This window comes from Betta splendens, chromosome 2, assembly GCF_900634795.4.
Source record: "Betta splendens chromosome 2, fBetSpl5.4, whole genome shotgun sequence".
In the NCBI taxonomy this organism is placed as follows: Eukaryota; Metazoa; Chordata; class Actinopteri; order Anabantiformes; family Osphronemidae; genus Betta; species Betta splendens.
In genome coordinates, this window is record NC_040882.2 from 25,388,769 (window position 1) to 25,409,851 (window position 21,083).

General features: G+C 45.9%; 1 protein-coding gene and 2 long non-coding RNA genes across 5 annotated transcripts; 1 reads left to right on the forward strand and 2 right to left on the reverse strand.

The window, feature by feature from the left end:
- Positions 1-3,178: 3,178 nt before the first annotated feature.
- On the reverse strand, positions 3,179-16,966 carry ccdc149a (coiled-coil domain containing 149a). Of its 3 annotated transcripts, XM_055503603.1 has the most exons (21): positions 14,518-16,958; positions 14,287-14,383; positions 12,824-13,577; positions 12,579-12,727; positions 12,311-12,492; positions 11,863-12,010; positions 11,671-11,765; positions 11,415-11,540; positions 10,845-11,334; positions 9,851-10,012; positions 9,728-9,766; positions 9,477-9,584; positions 9,276-9,392; positions 8,301-8,473; positions 8,164-8,236; positions 8,012-8,093; positions 7,545-7,689; positions 7,379-7,455; positions 7,056-7,088; positions 5,045-5,122; positions 3,179-4,198 (listed from the first exon to the last, which is right to left on the reverse strand). In XM_055503603.1, the coding sequence occupies exons 9-21, from the start codon at positions 10,893-10,895 to the stop codon at positions 3,669-3,671; spliced, it is 1,668 nt and encodes a 555-aa protein (XP_055359578.1). In that variant the 5' UTR covers positions 10,896-11,334; positions 11,415-11,540; positions 11,671-11,765; positions 11,863-12,010; positions 12,311-12,492; positions 12,579-12,727; positions 12,824-13,577; positions 14,287-14,383; positions 14,518-16,958; the 3' UTR covers positions 3,179-3,668. The 3 variants fall into 3 exon arrangements, with proteins under 3 accessions (XP_055359578.1, XP_055359582.1, XP_055359585.1); XM_055503607.1 differs by lacking the exon at positions 7,056-7,088 and having other exon boundaries at positions 10,845-11,540; positions 14,518-16,955; XM_055503610.1 differs by lacking the exons at positions 5,045-5,122; positions 7,056-7,088 and having other exon boundaries at positions 10,845-11,540; positions 14,518-16,966.
- LOC114870800 (uncharacterized) lies at positions 5,061-8,469 on the forward strand. Its single transcript, XR_008693000.1, has 2 exons — positions 5,061-5,250; positions 6,432-8,469. It is a non-coding gene; the product is annotated as an uncharacterized LOC114870800 (long non-coding RNA).
- A 1,633-nt stretch (positions 16,967-18,599) lies between the features above and the next one.
- Positions 18,600-20,779, reverse strand: LOC129603261 (uncharacterized). Its single transcript, XR_008693001.1, has 2 exons — positions 18,912-20,779; positions 18,600-18,799 (listed from the first exon to the last, which is right to left on the reverse strand). It is a non-coding gene; the product is annotated as an uncharacterized LOC129603261 (long non-coding RNA).
- Positions 20,780-21,083: the final 304 nt, after the last annotated feature.

Sequence of the window (21,083 nt, forward strand, 5' to 3'; positions counted from 1 at the left end):
AGTTTTATAGAAATATGCTAACACTTCATAAAACTTTCAAATATATTTTCATATAGCTCATATAAGTAATGTCCTGTTGGAAAGGTTTTGGCAAAAAAAAAAAAACACAGAGCCAAGAACTCAGTCATCTTCCTCTTTTTCTCTTACAGCTGTGCAGCTTAACATAATCAAAGGCTTCCTGTTCAGAAGATCAGATAATCATCTAGACTATTTTTTAAACTGTTCTAAGCAACTGTATGCTATATATTTATGTGATGCTGTGTGAGTAGAACGTTAAACTGAAGTTGTTGACACTGAAATTGGCTTCAAACCAATTTAGTCCATTGTCTTTATACAACTGGCAGAACAAGTCCAGTCCAGCCCTGGTCCTGCTGGTTGGGACACTGGCATCTCCTGCCAGTGCCCCATCACTGATATCGCATCGCTCGGCCCTGTCAGCTCTTATCACGCTGGCCCACCATTTTCTATCTTAATAGAGATCGGACTGTACGCCGCGGCTGCGTGCTGACCCCCGGCGCGACCTCTCTGCTTATCGGCTGTCGGCAAGCTCTCGCTCCTCAGCATCCTGCGAGCGCTCGCTCCGCGTCCCGGCAGGGCCTTGGGAGCCGTGTTGTCGCGGTTGTTGCTGTCGCAGTCGCTTTCGGATTTGCCTCAAAGAAAAATGGGAAGAGCTACGAGAGGTCACCGGGAACAAAGAACCACAGGACGGCACCGGGGATGACACTGCTGAGTGTCAGTGTAGCATCATCTTATGCTCGTAGTCGGTAAATGCCGTTTTTCTGTTGGGATAAACAAAAATTAACCCCGTCAGAAAGATTATAGGCAATACCAAAAAACATTAATCAGCCAACAAACAAAATATTTCCCTAAGCTATTATTCATGTCATGTATCATAAGACGATGTGGAGCAGAGATTGAGACTGACACATTTTACCCATCTGCAACAGACTGTCTCATATTCAAATGCGACATCTAAGGTGTTGAGAAAATACAGCGATAAACTGCAAACCAAGCAAATGATGCAGTTATGCACATCACATCCTCCAAACATTAGAATTATTACCGCCACACGAAACAAGCCGGGAAAAGATGACTGACATATTTTCTCAGTTTTTTTCCCCTGCTCTCTATTATCTCAGATAATAACAGCCTTGTCAGCAACAGAGCAGAAAGTTACACTCCTCAAATTGTAGCACCCGGGGAGCAAACCTGCAGGGCTCTGCAAACTCGAGTGCCTCAGAAGCAGCGCACCATAAAGCTCAGGTAAGCGTAAAAAGGCAAGGTGAGTGGACGAAGCATGGATCACGAGGGCACTGACCATCACTGGAAGGAGCATCTGGTTGGTATAGTAATTAACCCTGCTGAGTGGTTGGCCTGGAAACTGCTGGCTCCGTGCCCCCGTCCGCCCCCATCCCTCAAACCTTTGGAGGACCCAGAGATGATGGGATGTCGAGCAAACTCCAGCAGGCCCCTGGCAGCCTGGTCACACTTATTAGAGCCAGTGAGCATCGCTGTGACCCCGCTGATCCCTCCCACCACCCAGGCTCCGGGCTGGGAGAGGAGCCGGACAGGCGTCGGAACGCAGCACGGCGGCTGTGTGATACGATTACTGCGAATAGGAACGCGGTGCCGACCACCTGGACGCGAAAGCAGCGACACACGGCACGTATGTGCGTAAAGGTTCCTCGTCAGGTCAGAAATCCACCGCCATGTTTAGAATCCAGAGAAAAGCAAGTTGCAGTTGAAAGTGACATTGTGAAAACGCCTTGTGGGGGATGATTAAAGAAAAGACTAATGGTGAAGGAAGGCAAGGCAGGACTGATAAAAAACATTGTCAACTTCAATCCGCGTCACACGTCTGAGTTGCCGAGCAGCCGACATGGCTCTCTTCTTCCACATAATCTTCCCTTAATCAATGCATCTCACCACTGAGCCCCGGCCTTTTTTTTAAGCCATGCATAGCTTGCTAATTTCTTCGAGGCGTTCGTGTGCACGCAATAAAAAAAATCAACAACTTTATAGGGAACCCAGTGGCAAGATGGTGTCGTCTCGGAATTTCATTAGTTCAGATTCCATCTGCTTCATAAACTTAAAGTCCTCAGAAAACCACTTTGTGCGGTTTGCCAGATCAGCTGCCTGGCACCAGGCCGACGCTGGGTCCACACCAGGGCTCCGTCGCTCCACTCCCTTCGAACTCCACGCTTCTGTTTCGCGTCAGAGATTAAAAATAGCAAGTGGCCTTCTGCAGAATAAGCAGTTCATGGATTCTGGCTTTGACGCTACGTTTGCCTGGAGAGGCCAGCTGTCACCTGCAGGCAGGAGGAGCAGGCCTCTCCCGTGGTGCTCAGCTCACAGGGGGCTCTGGACGTGGGCTGCAGCTCACCACGGGTGGGTCTCTGCATCTATTTACCTTTAAGTAAAAGAAGACAAAAGGGCAGCGTGGACGCAGACATCCAGCCTGTGCGATACAAACATATGGATGACGTTAGCCGTCACTGTGTCAATCTGCTCTGCTGGGATGATTCTCTCTCTGGGTGCAAGGAAGACAATCAAGTTAAGCGTTTCTAATCTGTAAAATAATCAAAAGACTGCATAAAGAATTAATGAGAGACCAACCTTGTGAACGCTCGGAAATTAGTCGGAGCGATTTTCTGCAGATATGGGCTCATTTTCTGGTTCAGAACTTTAGCATCAAACAAACCTCATTTGTGTGGTTGTTATTTTAAAGAAGGAGCGGATGTAAATATCAGGCAAACTTTCCTGCGTTTGTCCTGTCTCATCAGTACCTTCACCCATTTCTGCTACTGCACCATTAGGAGGATGGAGATACTTCAAAACGTTTACTCAGTATGCAGGGGTACAAAGTACTTTAAATGGAGGGCAGTAATGAACATGGACAGCAGTAAAATGCAAATGCCTGACAGACGTAGAAGTAAAAGATGAAGCCTCTACTGCCTGCACAGCTGAACCCTAAAGCTTTTGTTTGGCTTTGCTGCTTCTGACTTAAAGCTATTCCAGGCTTCAGCTGTTTAACCATTACAAACACAAAGACGTATGTAGTACATCTACATAGCACTGTATGTAAATACAGTACTGTCTACAGCCAAATCACATTTAGACCTTGCTGATCGTCCATGACACGTCTGCATCCTTTGGGAGAATGACTAAAAACACAACATTATGTTTTATCACCAACATTTATAAATATCTCTCATATGTTTTCACACACAGAATAAGGCACATACGTATGGTCTCGCTCAAATACCACCTGACAAACCAAATCCGTCCGCTTAGTAAAATTATACATACATATAATCTCTAATACGACTCATTTATATGTACAGCACATGAGTATCAGCTTTAGGAAGCCAGTTTGGAAGTGGTGTAAAACAGAAACAAAGTCAATCTTCCATCACGAGAACAGTGAAGAAGGGAACGGGGGACGGAGGTGGAATCCTGTGGTTCTGCTCGGCAACAAGCCCGTCCGCACACAAAGTGGACGCATGGTTCCGTCAGTGGGAGTGCAGTCCCTCGCTTTTATTGACTGAGCTGGAGCTGGTGAGCGCTGGCTACGTTAAAGGAATGAAACTAGGGCTGATTAATGCAATCGTCAATAGGAATGACAAGGACAAGGATTTGAATAAGCTCCTCGAGTCCTTCGGTGCCGTTCATGCCAAGTTTTCCGTGTGACAGGCGTCAGTCTGTGCGGATCCACAGTCGATGTCCCACTCCCCTGCACCTGAATCCTCCGCCGCCTGGTCCTCTGATACTGTAGCCTCCCCCCTCGCAGGTGAGTCGGTATTGGACCCCCCCTCCTCCACGCGATGACCCACCTCTGACCGATCAACGGAGGCCCGTTCAACCGGAAGCCACGGCAGGTCAGCGTGGGCGGGCGGCGCGTCCAGCGCCAGGGCCGCCTCCTCCCCCTCCTCCACGCCGGAGCCCAGCTCTTCATCCTCCACGCCCTCCACCTCCTGCCCCGCCTCCTCCACCGGGCTCCGCCCCCCCTCCAGCTGTGAGGTGGCCTCGGCCTCCGCGGGCTCTCCCCCTCTCCCCTCGGGCCCATTCGTCTCCCCCCCGCCCAGGGACTCCAGACAGCTGAGCAGCGCAGGTGCGCCTCCCCCGCTGACGCCATCTGTGCCAAGGTCGCAGCCAGAGGTGTGGCATTCCCATGGTGATTCATGGGAAGTGCTGTCACCTGACAAAGAGGAGAGCGATGATGAGATACCTGGTCATTTTAATAGGTCGCTTGGTCTGACACTACACTAGAATCATAAAACACATACTTGTGTGCCTCTTTCTTTTTATTAGTAAAGCCTTAAATAATAGAGCCTGATGATTATTGGGGCAAAGAGCTGCTTCAGTATCATTCCCGTTGTCAGCTCAATTAAAATTACAATGAAAATTTGATGGAATGCAAAAACACTCTGGGGAGAACACGGGCAAACTTCCTCCGCTGGAGTTGGACTGCTGCGTCAATATCAAAAGTTTTTTTTTTCCAATTACTTATTTGACTGAAGTGCTTCCATGGCAACAGGCTAAATATAGCAGCAGTGCCCCAGACAAGGGGACGCAAGACAAGTGTGACGCGCCTCATCGCAGCAATAGCAACAGCTTAGTTCTGCCTCTTTCTGCCAAAATGCGCTCTCACTTTGGGGATTACTGACCCATATGTGTGGGTGTGCAGGCAAAAAGGTTAAATACTGCACATAGAGTGCCGGCCACCGCTTCCCTCACACACAAAGCCTGCACCAAGGAGGCAGCGTTACTTGAACCGGCATCCATATTTATGCCCCCCCCCCCTCCTTTCAAAGAGAACACGGCAGAAGTTTCTGAATGTCAGCGGGCGAGAATTTGCTTCACATTTCCAAAATGCCATGGCATTTGGGCAGCTTGCACCGATGAGGAGCGGAGCGGCGGCAGGAAGCAGGAACCGGGTTAAACACAGGAGATGGTACGGAGCGTTTAGCTAATTACAGTGTTTACGCCGTTAGCGGTGTCGCTGCTGTGAATGGCTCGACTGCACGCACGTTCACACGCTCACCTCTGGGCCGCGACGAGGCCGGAGTGGGACGCAGCTCCGGCGGGAGGTTTCCGCTCAGCGGGACGCTCTCGCGAGTCCCTGCAAAGAGCCGCCGTTACCTTTGCATCGACATGACGACAACAACAACAACAACAACAACAACAACAACAACAAACGAAGCGAGTGGAGTGACGACGGTGGGTGCGATGGAGATGGAGCACATCCAGGTACGCGTTGGTACACAAGCGCGCGCGCGCTCGTGCACGGCGGCGCTTACAGGAAGCGGCTTCGGCTTCCCGCCATTTGTCTTCATTAGTGACGGCTGCGCGCCTCTCAGGCTGACACCATATGCTGCCGGTGGGAGACCGTGCACGTCGCGGGCGCACGCGCATGCATAGAGCAACGTCAGCCGCCGCCTCGGAGCGTGCGAGGGAACGGGCAGAACCAGGCCCGGTTCTCTGGGCGCCCAAGTGCGAAGCGCGAAAACAAACAGACGAACGAGACAATGGATGAGCGGACGACGCGATGCGTGCGGCCCATGGATGGAGAACGGAGTGAACGGCCATATTGTTATGAAGGCAGGCCATATTGCTGTGGACGCTGGCTGCTCCACTGACGCGGGAACGGCTTCGAACCAACTGGAGCTGGAGGAGTTTCTTCACTTCCAGCTCCTGCGTTAGATTTGCTCCAGTGGCGCCGCCGTTTCAGAACCACCGTCAGCGAGTATCTCCTTCATCAGGCGAGCTTCTGCAGGCGGACGGTAGCTTCAAGAGGCTGCTCCGAACCCAAACCTCCAAGTTCTGACCGCACACTCACTTTAAAGCCAGTAATAGTGAATAATAAGGGACGGGAGCACGGTAGCGTATGTCACAAATAAGACCAGCGACGCGTCAAACGGGCCCAGTCGCCACTGCTCAGGGATGAAGCTCCGTTTACCTGGAGAAGTCTGTCACCGGCCCAAAACGCAGCGTCCACCTCTTTTCAGCCCTGATGAGCTCAGACAGCCTTTCACTACATCCCAGCATGCATTGAGCCAGCGCGGGGGCCGGGTGGGCCGGGCCGGACCGGGCCGTCCATCACTCACGACTTTCTGGGAGTAACTGCATCGCTGTGGTTGTTATTGTTTCCGGCTCGCTCTCATCCGGGGACGACGCAGTCACCTCCAGTGTTCTCCGGGCCTCGGGTCGGCAGCCGAGGCCCTCCATCCTGCCCCGCTTGCCTTTAATATCCATCAGCCCAACTTCGTAGCACATCAAGGCCGACAGACGCTCACATCTCTCTCTATATCTCTGTCTCCCTAACTGTGGTGGACAGCGTGGTCGTCAGGCACTCTGGGCCCTCGCCTACAAATTCCCTAATAACGGCACATTCCCCTAAATGTGTTTGTAATGTGGGCAATCATTTTCAGTAATGGATGCTTGTCAGTTTTATGGCGGGGAGAATGACGGTCTCATGACAGGGTCCCTCCATCCAGCCGCAGCCCCTCCGCCTCGCCGCCGCTTCATACGCGGCTCAACATCGCCCTCCTTTGGGCAAAACCGGGAACAGCGTGAGTAGCCTGTATCCTGGTTTCTGAGTATAATATTTAGCTATTTTTAGATGTAAATGAAAAAAAAATTATTATATTCTCATTTCCACCGTCCTGTCTTAACAGTTATCTTATTTTGCCAGAAGGTGAACACCTTTAAAAATGGGCCGAGGCGACAGGAGCGTCCTGCTTTGAAAAGGTCTCTCTCGCCGTTAAAATATTCCCAAACCCGCCATTCAAAAAGAATCTGTTCTTCCCCCCAAGTGTAAAATTTGTGCAAAAGACGGCTCCACTGGAGCAAAATGATGGGATGAGTGTGTGATATTTGGGCCCATTCAGTCAGCGGTATCATCAACAGACACATGAGCGGGTGGTCAATGGAGGCGACACATTGTAAACGGTGGGCATGAGGTGACATGCTTTCTGGGCATTTGCCCAGATGTGTCCTGGCACAGACAGAATAGAGGGCAGCGATGGGCTAAGTGGGGCAGAAGGAATACATACTCCCAATTCCCACAGATATGCGGTAGGTCAGGCCTGATACGCAGCCGGAGGAGACAAAGACACTTATGAGCTCAAAACATCATTATTGTCATACAGTAAATAGGAAATAAATGTAGCTAGAACAAGGTAAATGCAGGGCTGATACATTAAGGAACTAGAAGAGTTCATCCTAAACGTATTAGTCTTTCCTGTACGTGAATAGACGTGTTTACTAAAGGTGTTGCAGGTGATGCCTGCCTTTTCACAGGTAAAGTAACATATACAAACACTGATACAGTCCACATGGTCTCACGTGGTTGGAGGAGAGGCCCGTCACCACCCACCTGGTAGACTCCACAGCCCCGACACCTCCAAGGTCTTCAGCTTCCTCTCCAGATCTGCAACCCGGTTCCCCAGGATCCTGTGGAGCAGGACAAGCTGCTCTTTAGTGTTTGCCTTGAAGGCGGAGGAGCAGCTGTGCAAACACGGGCGCTGCTGCCGGAAGCGTACCGGTTGGTGTGCCTCTGGTGCTGGACGACCAGGTTCTTCTCGTGGATGGTCTCCAGCAGAGCCGTGGCCAGGGACTTGAGGTCAGAGATGGACTGAGGCGTGGCCGGCAGGCTGCAGCCCTGCTCCTCCAGCAGCATCTCCTGGACTGAAGGCCAGAGGCCAAGCCGTTACTACACCCTGGGCAGCAGCTGGAGCTGGAGGAGGTGGAGGCGACCGCCCCCTAACTTTAGGCCCACGGCCACTGTGCTGCTCCGGCCTGCGTCTGCCACTCATCCTAGCGGGCTCATTTCGCCGCCACTCGGAATACAATTAGTGACCCAGCTGGCGTCCAAGGAGCAGCTAATAAAGGACTGAATAATGCAGCGAGCTGCCGCTGGAAGCAAAGGTTCGGTGGCGTCCGAAAGGAGCCATTTTCACAGTACCTACTAATGTGAGCTGACAGGAAGTCGGCGCGGTTTGGACCTCACCTTGTTTGGCGGAGAGCACGCCGGTGAGGACGCTGCTGCTCGACTTCCCGTGTGCGCTGCTCTTCCTGCGCTCCAGGGCGGTCTGTGGAGAGGGAGGCGGAGGCGTGAGGCACGGCGCCGCTCTGACCGGCGCCTCCCACCAGCCGTCGTACCTTGTACTTCATGATGTTCGACTTGAGCAGGTTCACCTCCTCTTGGAGCTGGTTCAAGCGCTCGTGCAGGTACCTGCGGCGACAGAGGCGTCAGCGCGGAGCTGGGTTCTGGGGCGCGTCCGGGCCGACCCGCTCACCTGTTCTCCATGCACAGGGCGTCCACGTCGATGATGCGGGCCTCGTGGTGCCCCAGGATGTGGTTGAGCTCCAGGTTGAGCCGCTCGGCCTTCTCCATGAACACGCCGCGCTCCGCCTTCACGTCCTGCAGCTCGTCTGTCAGAGCCTTCACGCTGTGCTCCATCTCCTCCATCTAGAACCAAGGGCAGCGGGTGAAAGGAGGGGAAGGTTGTAAATGAGAGATTGCATTAACTGTTTGCAGCATTTAGTAAATTACTGTGAAGACAGATCATGTGTGTCTTCTACTACGAGCTTACTGGACAAAATATTGTCTGAATCATTATCATACATTTCAATAAAACACCAGCACAACCTCAAACAAAAGACAACAAATCATAAGTCAGAGCCAAAAAACGAACTTCAGACGTCAGAGTCCGATTAATCTGTTTTTGACCTTAAAACATTTTTATTTAATCACATAATTACCGAAAATTACTTCAGCGCATTAATAAACAAAACGACTTCATTGTGTTAGTATGAAAAAGACATAATGGAATAATTGAAAGCTTGTAAAGGTGGTAGAAAAGGAGAAAAAGACTCAACGGTGGCAATTTGCTGAGCTGTAATTATTAATGGACTGTAATGACGACTTCTCCTTCACGTCGACCAACTTTTCTCACTTTAGGCAAACTTTAGGTTTTCAACAGACGAGCACACGTACATTAAAACCTGAGACACACACCGTGAGCTCAGCATCTCACCCTGGAAGCTTTAATAAGAAACACTGATCAGCTGCCAACTGTGACAAATAGCAGCTCACTCAGAAGGAATTACTGTCCAAGCAGGAACCTGTTCTGCATCACGAACTATTAGGAAACAGGGATTAGTTCCTGGTCCCACAACTGAAAGACAGGTGAAGTTCCCCAGTCTGTAAACTCCAATTAAGCCTTAGTGTTGGCTCCAGTAAATCTGACTGGTTCTGACCAGTGTCCTACCTGTAGTCCCGCTCTCTCCAGCTGTCGGACCAGATCCTCGCGTTCGTGTGCTGGAAAGTGCCGCGCCCCCACCTCCTCGTCCCCCAGCCTCTGTCGAGTGATGGTCATCCTCAGGAGCTGCATGGGGAGAATGGGCTGAACGCCGTCCATGCACTGGAGCACGGGACCCTCGGGCTGAATGTGTGGCGGCGGAGGCCTCACCTTGTTGTCCCCCTGCGCCTCCACGAGCCTCTGAGACAGCTCCTTCACCTCCTCAGAGAGCTGCTTGGCTCGGTCCCTGGAGTCCCTCAGCAGCTGAGCCAGGCTGACCTGAGAGGACGATCAAAGGCACGAAGGGCAGAGAAGCTGAGGAGCGGAGACCCACGTGGCGCAAACGGCTGGTGGGTCGACTACGCTTCGTTACATTAGCTTGAAAACCCTTTCCCTAAGTGAGCATGTGACGTGTAGCTTACCTGGGTGCGTTTTTCTGGTGGTAAAGACGGATCACCATCCTAAAACGTAAACAACCATGATCATGATCAATATATGTGTGACACATTCTACTGAGGTAAAGTGACCTGACATGAGGGGCTCACTATGAGTTCTCTGTACTTCTTCTTCAGCCCCTGGTGACGCTCCCTCAGCTGGTTGGCCATCAGCTTGTACTGGTCTCTCTCCTGCTGGCAGGTGTCCAGCTCCTTGGACAGGATGAGCAGGGCCTCCTTCTTACTCTCCAGCTTGCGTTTACACACCAGGAACTAAGGACGTGACAGAGCAGAGGTCCCTGAACGCCTCACGCAGGCCCAGGCAGCGTGGGGTTTATACCGTGTGACTTTCATCTATCATTTACTTTTCCTGAGCTTTATAAAGTTCCCCCAGATATTACACGATCCCTGACCTGCTCCCTGCAGACGGAAAAACACACAGTGGAGCCGAGTGTTTAAGTGTAGATAAGACGGAGTGACCCGCGATAGGTGTCAGAGCAGCTCGTAGCCAAATTAAACAGCAGCCGCAGTAAAGTCTGGAGTAGCTCAACCTGCTGCTGTGTGGAACACATTATTTTTATATTCTCTAACTGAAGGCCAAGATTATGTGTTAGCATATGACTTGACTATGACTAATGACTTTAAAACACGGATTAGGACAGAAAAGCAGAAAGACATTTACATTTGAGCAGTTTTTGCTCAATTAGATGAACAACTGTCATAATCAATAGATGCAGGTGTTTAATTAATCCATGGAGCTCTCATATTTAAAGCCGTGCTTTTACTTTTCCACTGATAAATGTGAGCTATTTTTAGTAGAAATGAATGAGCGCGTCCGTTTGGTCCTGCAGGTCTGACTGCATGTACTGACGGACCGCAGCCCCACAGGTGGCTTCCATCTGATCACAGCAGCCTTCATCACATCCAGCTGCGCCGGCTCGGACTCGGGTGTGACCGCGATAACATGCTAGTCCGGCGGCAAATACTGAAGATCCAGCCTCGTCACGTATAAAACCCACTGTGTGGTTCTGTGCAGCGCCAGAGTCCACCGAGCCCGCAGAACCAGACGTCGGCTCCATCAGCCCGTCTATAGCGGCTCGCTTACCTCGCTGACCAGCCCCTGCCAGTCGCTCTCGCTCCTCTTGGAAGACTGCATAATAAAAAAATAAAAATAAAACGTGTTCTGTTAAACGCCTGGACCCAGGTTGCCTCCTTTCCTCCTCGGGAGCTGCCTCTCCTCCTCCTCGACCGGTTGTTTACCCTGCAACGTCACTTCGTCCGCCGTCAAGTTATATGAAGCGAGAAAGGAAAACCAAAACAACTTCCGGTACCACCTTCAAAATAATAGCACACAGCAGAAATTGAGGCTGTCATTTACAATAAATGTTGTGCTTAGTATATTATTACGCTGTAGTTAGTTTTAATAAATGCCCACACAAAAATTAAATACATTCACATCATTTATTTAGGTAAATTTGCAAAACAATTGAAACACATTATTCGTGGGTAGCCATTTGGCACAGTGGTTAGCATAGCGCTCCTGTCGCCCAGGTCGCAGGTTCAAATCCCCCGCAGAGAGGTCTTAGGAAGGTCATCTGGACTGAAAAATTGCCATAAAATTATGCAAATCATTCGCTGTGGTGACCTCTGACGGGATAAAGCCCAAAGGAGCTACCCATTTGTGAATAGAAACACATCCTGTAGGGGTGGTTCCAGGTTCCATCCTTGGCTTTCAGCAAGTTTATACATGCATCCAAAGAGATCAGGAAACATTGAGGTCACGTTTACATTTTTCTCTGCACTGTAAATGAAAAATATATTATTTCAAACAATAACAGAAACAATGCGTTCCATGTAGAGACAAATGAATATTGAAAAACCTTTTATCTTTAACATAATGAATGATTCCACTCAACCAAAGATTAACTTACTGGTGTTCACAGAGGTTTCTGTTGAAGCGTAGTAATCCAAAGACATCATTGTTGTATGATTTGTAGCTTTCCATCATTTTCAGCTCTATTGGGAACTGTAAACAGCAAACATTATGAAACAACTAGATCACACCTGAAATACTCACTAGAAAGGTTCTAAATGCAAACTATACAATGAACAGCAACAGTCACCTTAGCTTTCCAGTTCTTCAAGGATCCTCTTCTGTCATATTTTTCAACTGAAGAAATAAGGTCAGGGTCTGGTTGTTTCTTTTTACCTTTTCCTTTTTCAGTATTTTTGTCCAGCTTGTTTGAAAACCTTCTTAAGTATTCGTCTCTCCTGGGAAAAAATGTTTAGAGTTTTACCTTACTGAAAAAGTACAACAGTCAAAAGTAAAGTATTATGTACCATATGTAATTATACATATAAATGAAGACTTTTATACACCTTGATCTGTTACCAGTGAATTTGTATGACTTACAGAAATTAAGAACAGTAATACTTACTAGTACTAACAATTATACTAATATTTACAAAATACATTTGTGTTATTCTTTAAAACCACTTAAATAAAGGATAAGTAAAATGACAATCCTACTTTTCTGGAAATGTTGTTTGTAAAGTAAAGATGGTAGTTACCTCTTATGGGTCCAAAATATTGGATGTTGTAGACATTCTTTTATTTTAAGCCTCTTCTGTGTGTCTTCATTTGTCATTCTCTGAATAAGATCTTGTTCCAGAATATCTTCAACTTGATCCAAGGTTTCAGCAGAATGATGTTGTCCTCCAGACAGGACATAAAATGACAGCTTCCCTGTCATCTTAAAGTTAACATAATAAAATAAGCAACTGAGTAATGTTCTTTACACTTATTGTGTGTAAAAGTTAAATATCATATGAAACTAACCTGTATATCATCCCCCAGCTTGTTCTGTATCTCACGTTCATCTCTTAGGGGCATATTCCAGGGTTTCTCTTCTTCATTCTCAGTTGTTTGCTTGATGACTAAGTATTTACTTTGAGAAAAGTCTGCTACCTTTGCCTCTCCAGTAACATCTGTAAAAAAAAAATTTGGGGGAAAAAGCACAAATGAAACATTTTTGAAGCTGTATCTTGTATTTTCGATGATGAATTACATCTTTGGTGTCTTACCAATTACAACACTTTGCTCAGTTATAGCCCCGTGGAGAATTGGTGGATTGTTATGATGTAGTACATTCAAGACTTTTAGGATATTTTCAACAATCTTCACTCTGTCCATATTTGTGTTGTTAAGCTCCAAATATTCCTTGAGGTTGTATTCATAAAGCTGAACAGCCAGGTACTTGTACTTGTCGTCTTCTGTAGCATCAACATATCGTAAAATGGATGCTCGATCAAGTTTGGGAATTCGAAGAAATTCTTCCTCGTTTTCTAGCACTTCACATTTGTGTTTAGAAGTTTTTTTAATTGAAACTTCAGTGCCATCATTTCTCAGCCCCAAGAAAACTTCAATACCAGCATGTCCTCCAGCAATAAGAAAATCTTTTGTAGGTCGATAAATCAGGTTGCCAACTCTGTTGACTTCACTGTCGTCAACAAGCTTCTTGATTTTTTCCCTCTGGCTGATGCTAACTGGACGCCAGATACAGTGGCTCCGGTTGAATGGCTTTACTATCAAAGTGGATTCTTGCACAGGACCTTGACTCTTCTTGAAGTCAGATAAGTGTCTGTCGCTCTCATGATCCTCCAGTGACTTCCCAGCGTCACAGAAGTCATCTTCAGGTAATGTTTCTTCCTCTGTAATTGGCTGAGTGAAAATGGGTTGAGATTCTTGAACTGGGAAGGTGAGAGTCTCTTCAGACATTTTGTGTGGCAGAGCTATTCTGATGATGGGAGTTTCTGTGGGAGCTCCTTCCATTTGTAACTGTGGGTAGAAAGGTAGCAACACATTAATATACTACTGCATTTGATAGTCTGCTCTTAATGAGTCTTATGATTGTGATGTATTTTCACTGTTGTGCTGTGAATGTTTACTTTAAACTGAAACAACTGTAAATTAAGCAAGCTTCTTAAAGAGGCCTTAAATTTTTAGTATTGTTTTATTACTACGCTTGACATCAAACTGGTCCAGCCAGTTTTTAATCATTGTCACAAGACACATTTCACCTGTGACATCATAGTTTTGCATTCAATGCGAAATCTCAGTAACTTTTAATAAAATAAAAAATTTTAAGTAACACAATTTTAAAAACTTCTTAACAAGAACTGTTTCACCTCTGCTAGATTTGGCTTCTTCTTCTGCCAATTGATATTTTTTAAGAGGTGTGTAGAAAACTGTAATGCTACTGTATGTTGTAAATGCACAGTGATACACAAACATGGCGTCTGGCCCCACAGACTAAAGTGTTGTAAGATTCAAAGGAGTGACTATGAACCTTTTCAAACTACTTAGCCACATAGATTTCTACCAATCAACAAATTTGTCAATTCAAAGTTAATGCAAGTTGTTCAGTTAGTTTGTTTCCCATTGAGAACTAATTAAACTTGAACGTGTATATTGAACTTCCTGCTGTGTAACACGGCTGTAACAACAGTAATGCTACATAGATATAAATGTTATATAAAATACTTACAATCTCAAGAGATGATTGTTTCACTTGGAAATAGTCTTTCAAGTGTTATGGCGTCGGTGTTATTGTTTCTCAGTCTGTTAAGGTCCCGTTCCAAGTTCTTCCTCAGACAAGTACACACATGCACATACAAACATGGCACATAGATACTTCCTTTTTAACTCCGCCTCCATCTGGCTGTGTTTAAAGGCACAGTATTACAAAACAGTATCATTACAATTTTGAATAACTAACATGTCAGAAACAGCTGTGGAAAATCTTGAACTCTTCTCCTCTGGTCTGGTTGACGTCACTAAAAAGCCCTTAGTCACGTCTTTTTGTATCGTGGCTTTCAGAGGCGTCTCTCAATTCCACCTTTGGTTGGGATCCGTTCTCAGCACTGAAAATAAGAAAAAACAGTTTATAATTGACTTCACTCACCTTAACGTGTTGTATGGAACATATATTATGTACCTATTTGGTAGTAGAAAATGTGCATCTGTATGTTTTGTGTCTTAAAATGAGGGCAAACATAATAATGGCTAAAGTGTATGTGATATTTTAAGGCTGAGCTTACCTTTATTGCCCCCTCTATAGTGGACCACAACAGTTGTCCACTACAAGTTGTTGTGCCGGGAAACAGTGTGGAAGTGGACGGAACAATGCGAGTGTATTCAAACAAAAGTGGCACTACTGGAGGCAGATGTCTTGACACACTTTGATCCATCACTTCCTCTGCAGCTAGCATTTGATGCTTTACGAATGGAGTAGGAGCAGTGGTTTCACAAGAACAAACAATTGCTTTTGCCTCGCTCACACTCAGTAAAGCGGAGAGCAAATACGCACAGATAGAAAGGGAAGCTTTGGGGATCATTTTTGGTGTTCATAAGTTTAACCAGTATCTGTTCGGGAGGAAGTTCATTCTTTTAACAGATCATCGGCCTCTCACAACAATATCTGGTCCCCATACTGGAATTCCCCCCCTTGCTGCAAGTAGGATGCAAAAGTGGGCCTTACTGCTGTCTGCTCACTCATATGAGATCAGGTATCGGAAATCGGAATTGCACAGAAATGCAGATAGTCTCTCTCGGTTACCCCTCCCAGTAGATCACGTGGAGCCATGTCAAGCAGAGATTTTCTATTATCGACAGGTGGAGGAATCACCAATTACATCTTCTCAAGGGAGACAACAGACCAGAAATGACTCAGTGCTTGCTAAACTGATGGATGTAGACACAAATGGAGGAACTAGCTGTACCCCGGAGTTTCAGCCTTACAACAAAAAAACTGAATGAACTGTCAGTACAGGCAGGATGTTTTCTGTGGGGATGAAGGGTAATTCTTCCACCCACTCTGCAGAAAAAGTTACTGCAGCAACTACATTACGGACACTATGGGAAGGTCCGCATGAAAGAGCTTGCCAGAAGTTACTTCTGGTGGCCAGGAATGGATGGACAGATTGAGGAAACTGCTAGGACCTGCCCTTCATGCCAGAAAATCTGCAAAATGCCACCTCCGGCCCCACTGCACCCATGGGACTGGCCAGAGGAACCGTGGAGACGTGTCCATATAGACTTTTCTGGCCCATTTGAGGAAAACATGTTTCTGGTAGCAGTGGATGCACATAGGAAATGGCCAGAAGTGTTCATTATGAGATCCACCACAACTGAGAAAACAGTTGAAAGACTTGGGGAAATGATCAGCCGATTTGGGTTCCCTGAACAACTGGTGAATGACGATGGCCCACAGTTTACTTCACCCGAATTTTAGAAATTCCTGGATGTTAATGGAATACAACACACCCGTTCTGCTCCGTATCATCCTTCCACAAACGGATTACCAGAGAGATTCATCCAGAGCATGAAACAGGCCTTGAAGGCATCACAGGGGCAAGGCTTACTTCATCAGAGGCTAAACAACTTCCTTCTGTCCTACAGGAATGTAGCACATGCCACCACCAAAATTGTTCCTTTGGAACTATTCATGAAAAGAAAGTTGAGCACCTTTGTCGACCAATTGAAACCACCAGAGACACTGTATTAGCATGGAACTACAACAGCAAGTAAAAGTGGGTTACCGCTTAAGCCATAGCGCAGTCTGGTCTGGTGTCATACTGATCAGTTACTATATGGACCAAAAGCATCAGTGGACCCTTCAGAAGGTTTTACGGTAACTAAACCATATCAAACTGTTAATGCGGCACCATCTGCTGGAGAGCCTGTTCAGTCCAGTCCAATGCAGGTGACTGTTCCTGAACCTGAACTATCAGCAACTCCCAAACTTGGTTCCATTCCTGCTACAGTGGAACTGCCTTTTGACAGTGCGATGGCTGATATCCTCAGAGGGAATGACGTTCCCCTCTGCCCCATGTTGCGTACCTAAAACATGGGGCAGAATAATCCCCAAGGTAATATAAGGGTTGAGTAGTCCACCTCATTCCCTTAAGTAGTAACAACTGTTTGTGTTGATGTTAATGTTTTAAGATGGAAGTAACTACATTGGAAGTTGGCTGTCACTACATTCCTTATTATGTTACTGCTGTTTATTGTCATTATTGAAGACATTTTATGTGTTACATATATCACATGGGTAACATAATTAAGTGGGGAGGAACATGTGATGTATTTAGTATATGCCTGACGTTGACCTCTGTTGGTGTAATTTGGCATTATGGGACGTGACCCGAAAGTTATAGAAGAATAAAGACAAGATTCCCGCCTGGACAGTTGGACTCCGATAATTTGTTGTGTAAAATGTTGTGTTAAATATATGTTCAAACAATTCAATAATATACAACACCCACGGTTCACCATCAACCGCTTCACGTTTCCCCACTCAGCGACACACCCGCTGAGAAACCCACTCTGATCATTGGTAACTCCATAGTCCGAAACGTAAAGTTAGAGAATCCAGAGGTTATAGTTAAGTGTTTGCTCGGGGCCAGAGCGCACGACATTGAGTCTTATCTTACGCCCCTGTCATTTGTAATCTGAGATGCTGAGCACATTAGTAAAGCCACTGTACGTAAAACAGTTCGACCTCAAGTGCTTTTCTTGCCACAAACCCCTCACAGGATTGCAGGTATGTGGTATTTCATTTGTTTCTTAAAGGCTAATCTGAAAAATGATGACAAGTTAATAACATCTTGCTGTGACCTCTGGAAATAAACTAATAAATGTGCATGTACACTGACTACTCTTTGCAATGGTCAAAGACTACATTACCTTACTGTAACTGACATGTATCATTGTTTACACCACCAAGATCATATGTAATGCTGCACATATTATCACAAACGTGGAGGCCAAGTGGCCCAGCTCTGGTCATGACTCATGAATATATCGTGAGTCAACCCTAAGTAACAGGCTGCACTGGGGTAAGTACATGTATGTCCTATACACTTTTTTCAGTGCATGCACTCTCACAGGAGCACTTCTATGCAGCACAAAAGTAATGAGAACTTTCTTCTAGGAGAGATTGACAGCTTTCTGTTGGGAGACAGGGGTCATCCATGCCAGCCCACCCTTACCCAGAACCTGAAGCAGGCCCCCAGCAGCGCTTTAATGTGGCCCTGCAGAACAGGAGTCCGGGTTGAAATGACCATAGGTCTGTTGAAAGCACATCTTCAGTGCCTATGTCACCTCAGGGTAACACCTGAGAGGCTTTATTATTATTATTATCCATCCATTTTCTAAGCCGCTTATTCCCTAATGCGGGGTCACGGGGGTGCTGGAGCCTATCCCAGCTGGCTATGGGCGAGAGGCAGGGTACACCCTGGACGGGTCGCCAGTCCATCGCAGGGCAACACATAGACAGACAACCATCAACTCACACACTCACATCTACGGGCAATGGAGAGAGTCCAATCAACCTGATGCACGTCTTTGGACTGTGGGAGGAAGCCGGAGAACCCGGAGAGAACCCACGCAAACACAGGGAGAACGTGCAAACTCCACACAGAAAGGCACCAGGGCCGCCTCCGGGAATCGAACCCAGAACCTTCTTGCTGTGAGGCGACAGTGCTACCCATTGCACCACCGTATTATTATTATTATTATTATTATTATTATTATTATTATTATTATTATTATTATTATTATTATTATTATTATTATTACCTCAGGGTAACACCTGAGAGGCCTGTGACATTATTGTGGCATGTGTTGTTCTCCACATTATTGCAATTATTAGAGAGGAGCAACACCCTGACCTACAAATACAAGACCCTGAGGAGACTCCTTCCACCACACTAATCTGCAGGGTGGATGGACAGTCAGAGATGTGATTTGCCGTAATGTCTTAATCAACCATCACCACCACCAATAAAAGAAACTGAATAAATTCAAATCATAATTTATTTGGTTTTCATCATTTCCTACAAATACAAAGGCAATTGTTAGATTTTATGATTCTTCCAATAATTCATACAATTCACCTGTATCTATACACTCACTGGATCTGGATCTGTCTTTTCAATCTGGCGGTCCAAGTATAACATTTCCTTGAGATTTAGTTTATACAACTCCTTAGCTGGTAACTAAAAATACAGAAGATTTAGAGTTACATGACATAGCTACTCATTAGTACAGAATTGAACTCTGGCATTTACTGAACATCACTGAACTGTGTGATATAGTACTAGTATCTACCTGATATCATCTGACACGCGTCTCCACGCTGGTCCTCGCCTACGTCCTCGTCCTCTTCCACGTCAGACTCCTCCCCTCACTCTGACTCTCATTGCCTCCATGTTTGCATAGTTCTGCACTTGTGACCTGGGGCCTATTTGTAGCGCTGAGGCTCAGACTGATTGGTCTTCTGTTTTTGTGCAGGTGCTTTCAGGTGTGTGTGTGACTGACTGCAATTGCGAGATGAGTGTTGCTTTTTGAACTGAGTGTTTTCCCAATGATAACAGGTGATTTGGGTTTTGAACAAAGTGCTTTTAGTGTAGTGTAAGCAATAGGCAAAAACTGTAGGTTCTCCAGACATGGTTGTCACCTGCCACATACACAGACAGTTTAGACTCTTAGAATACCAACATCAGAAAAATAAACTGTCTCTATAAACTCTGAAGAGATGTTATCTTCTGCAGTGCCTTTGTCTCTTACTGTACCTGCTCTGTCTGCATCTCTTTCAGTCTTCTTCTCTAATAGCAGCCTCTATAGCTTTTTCTAAACATGTTTTTTATGTCATGTGTAAGAAGAAGACTTACTGTTTACAGTACATTTTAACAGTATTGTTTGCATGTACTGTATGTGGCTATGAGTCATGATAAGATTCTGTGTATATCCATCTTTAGGAATAATTGTGTTACTGTACAACTGGAGATATGAAAATGGAAAACAAATCTCATTCATTTTCATTAATTAATTCACGCTTGTATGGTTTGAAGTAACAAAGGTTCAAACTCTCAAGGTGTAAATAAAGTCCAGTTTTACCAATAATTAAGAGGGTTTAACAAAACTGTGGTTTTAGCCATTTAGTAATTGCAGACATGTTTATATGCCTTCATTTCTTTCTTCAAAAACCTACAGAAGGATTTTCTTAAATACTACTCTTTCTGACTTCTTTGAAGTCAATGGAACACATGAAAATGATTAAATGAGTTTCCTTCCTTGAGACGCTTGCCAGGCTTTGCCGTCCACGTCCACAGTAGCACTTTTAACCCCTGGGGACTTATGCTATGTGTCTATCTCACATGACAACCAACCAACACTTTCAGAACATAATGATACCCAAACTGTCCAATCAGGTAATTGTGTCTTTCTACCTAATCTGAAACTTCTTATTCTCACTGGAGGACAAAAGAGGGTAAGAAAGTATACTAGACCAGACACTAGACCCAGTCTCAAACAAATATATAAGGTGTTTATGTGAGCCATAAAAATTATTGAGTCAAACAGTTTGTTGTGTAGGTAGTTCATTCAATGCATGCTTTACAGAACCTAATATTAAACATCACATGCAAATATTCTTAAATGGATATTTGAAGTCATTTCTACAAGATAATCAGGTGTCTCCTTAAGTCAGCTCTACAACACAGTTGTCAGGTTCTGGCTCTGTGTTTCAGTTTTATTTTGAAAAGGACTTGGTTCATTGGCCATATTTTCATGGGTTGGGTTTCTAGTTTCCATTTCCGGTTTTATTTTGGTAGTCTCCCAGGTTTCTGTTTCAGTTCGAGCTTCACTTCCGGTTTATGTCACAGCTGTTCTTGCTTCACCCGGTCATTACACACACCTGTTTTGAATCAGTAATCACTTCTTGTATTTAACCACCACCTGTGTTCTTAGTTCTCTGCCAGATCGTTGTTTGTGTGTGACCGTCATTTTCTAGTTCATTGATCCTGTCCTGCCGTGTTTCGTGTACCCTGTTTGACTGCTGATTCTGAGCCTGGCTTATCCCTGCCTGTCTTGTCTGCCCTGGTCTTCTGTTCTGCCTGTTACCGACCTTGCCTGCCTGACCACGATCTGACGCTCGACGATTCTGGTATTGTAATCCATCTCTTTTTTTTTTTTTTTTTTTTTTTCTTTTTTTGTTCTGTCCAGCAGTTAAGCAAGCAGCATATATTACGCTGAATGCCATATTGTGATGGACAGCTTTGCTTTAACAAGAAGAGTATATATAGAATATATATACTCTTCCTGATTTATGGTTTATTTAATGGTTTATTTAGCTAATCCAAAATGTGTGTGATGTTGCTGTGTTGGTGGACAGGTTAGGTTTCTGCTTTAGGGTGTGTATGCGGGAGGGTGGGGGGGAGGGGGGGTAAGGGGTGCAACCAGCTGCTGAAACCAAGCAAATCTGTTAAGTAAACAATCGGA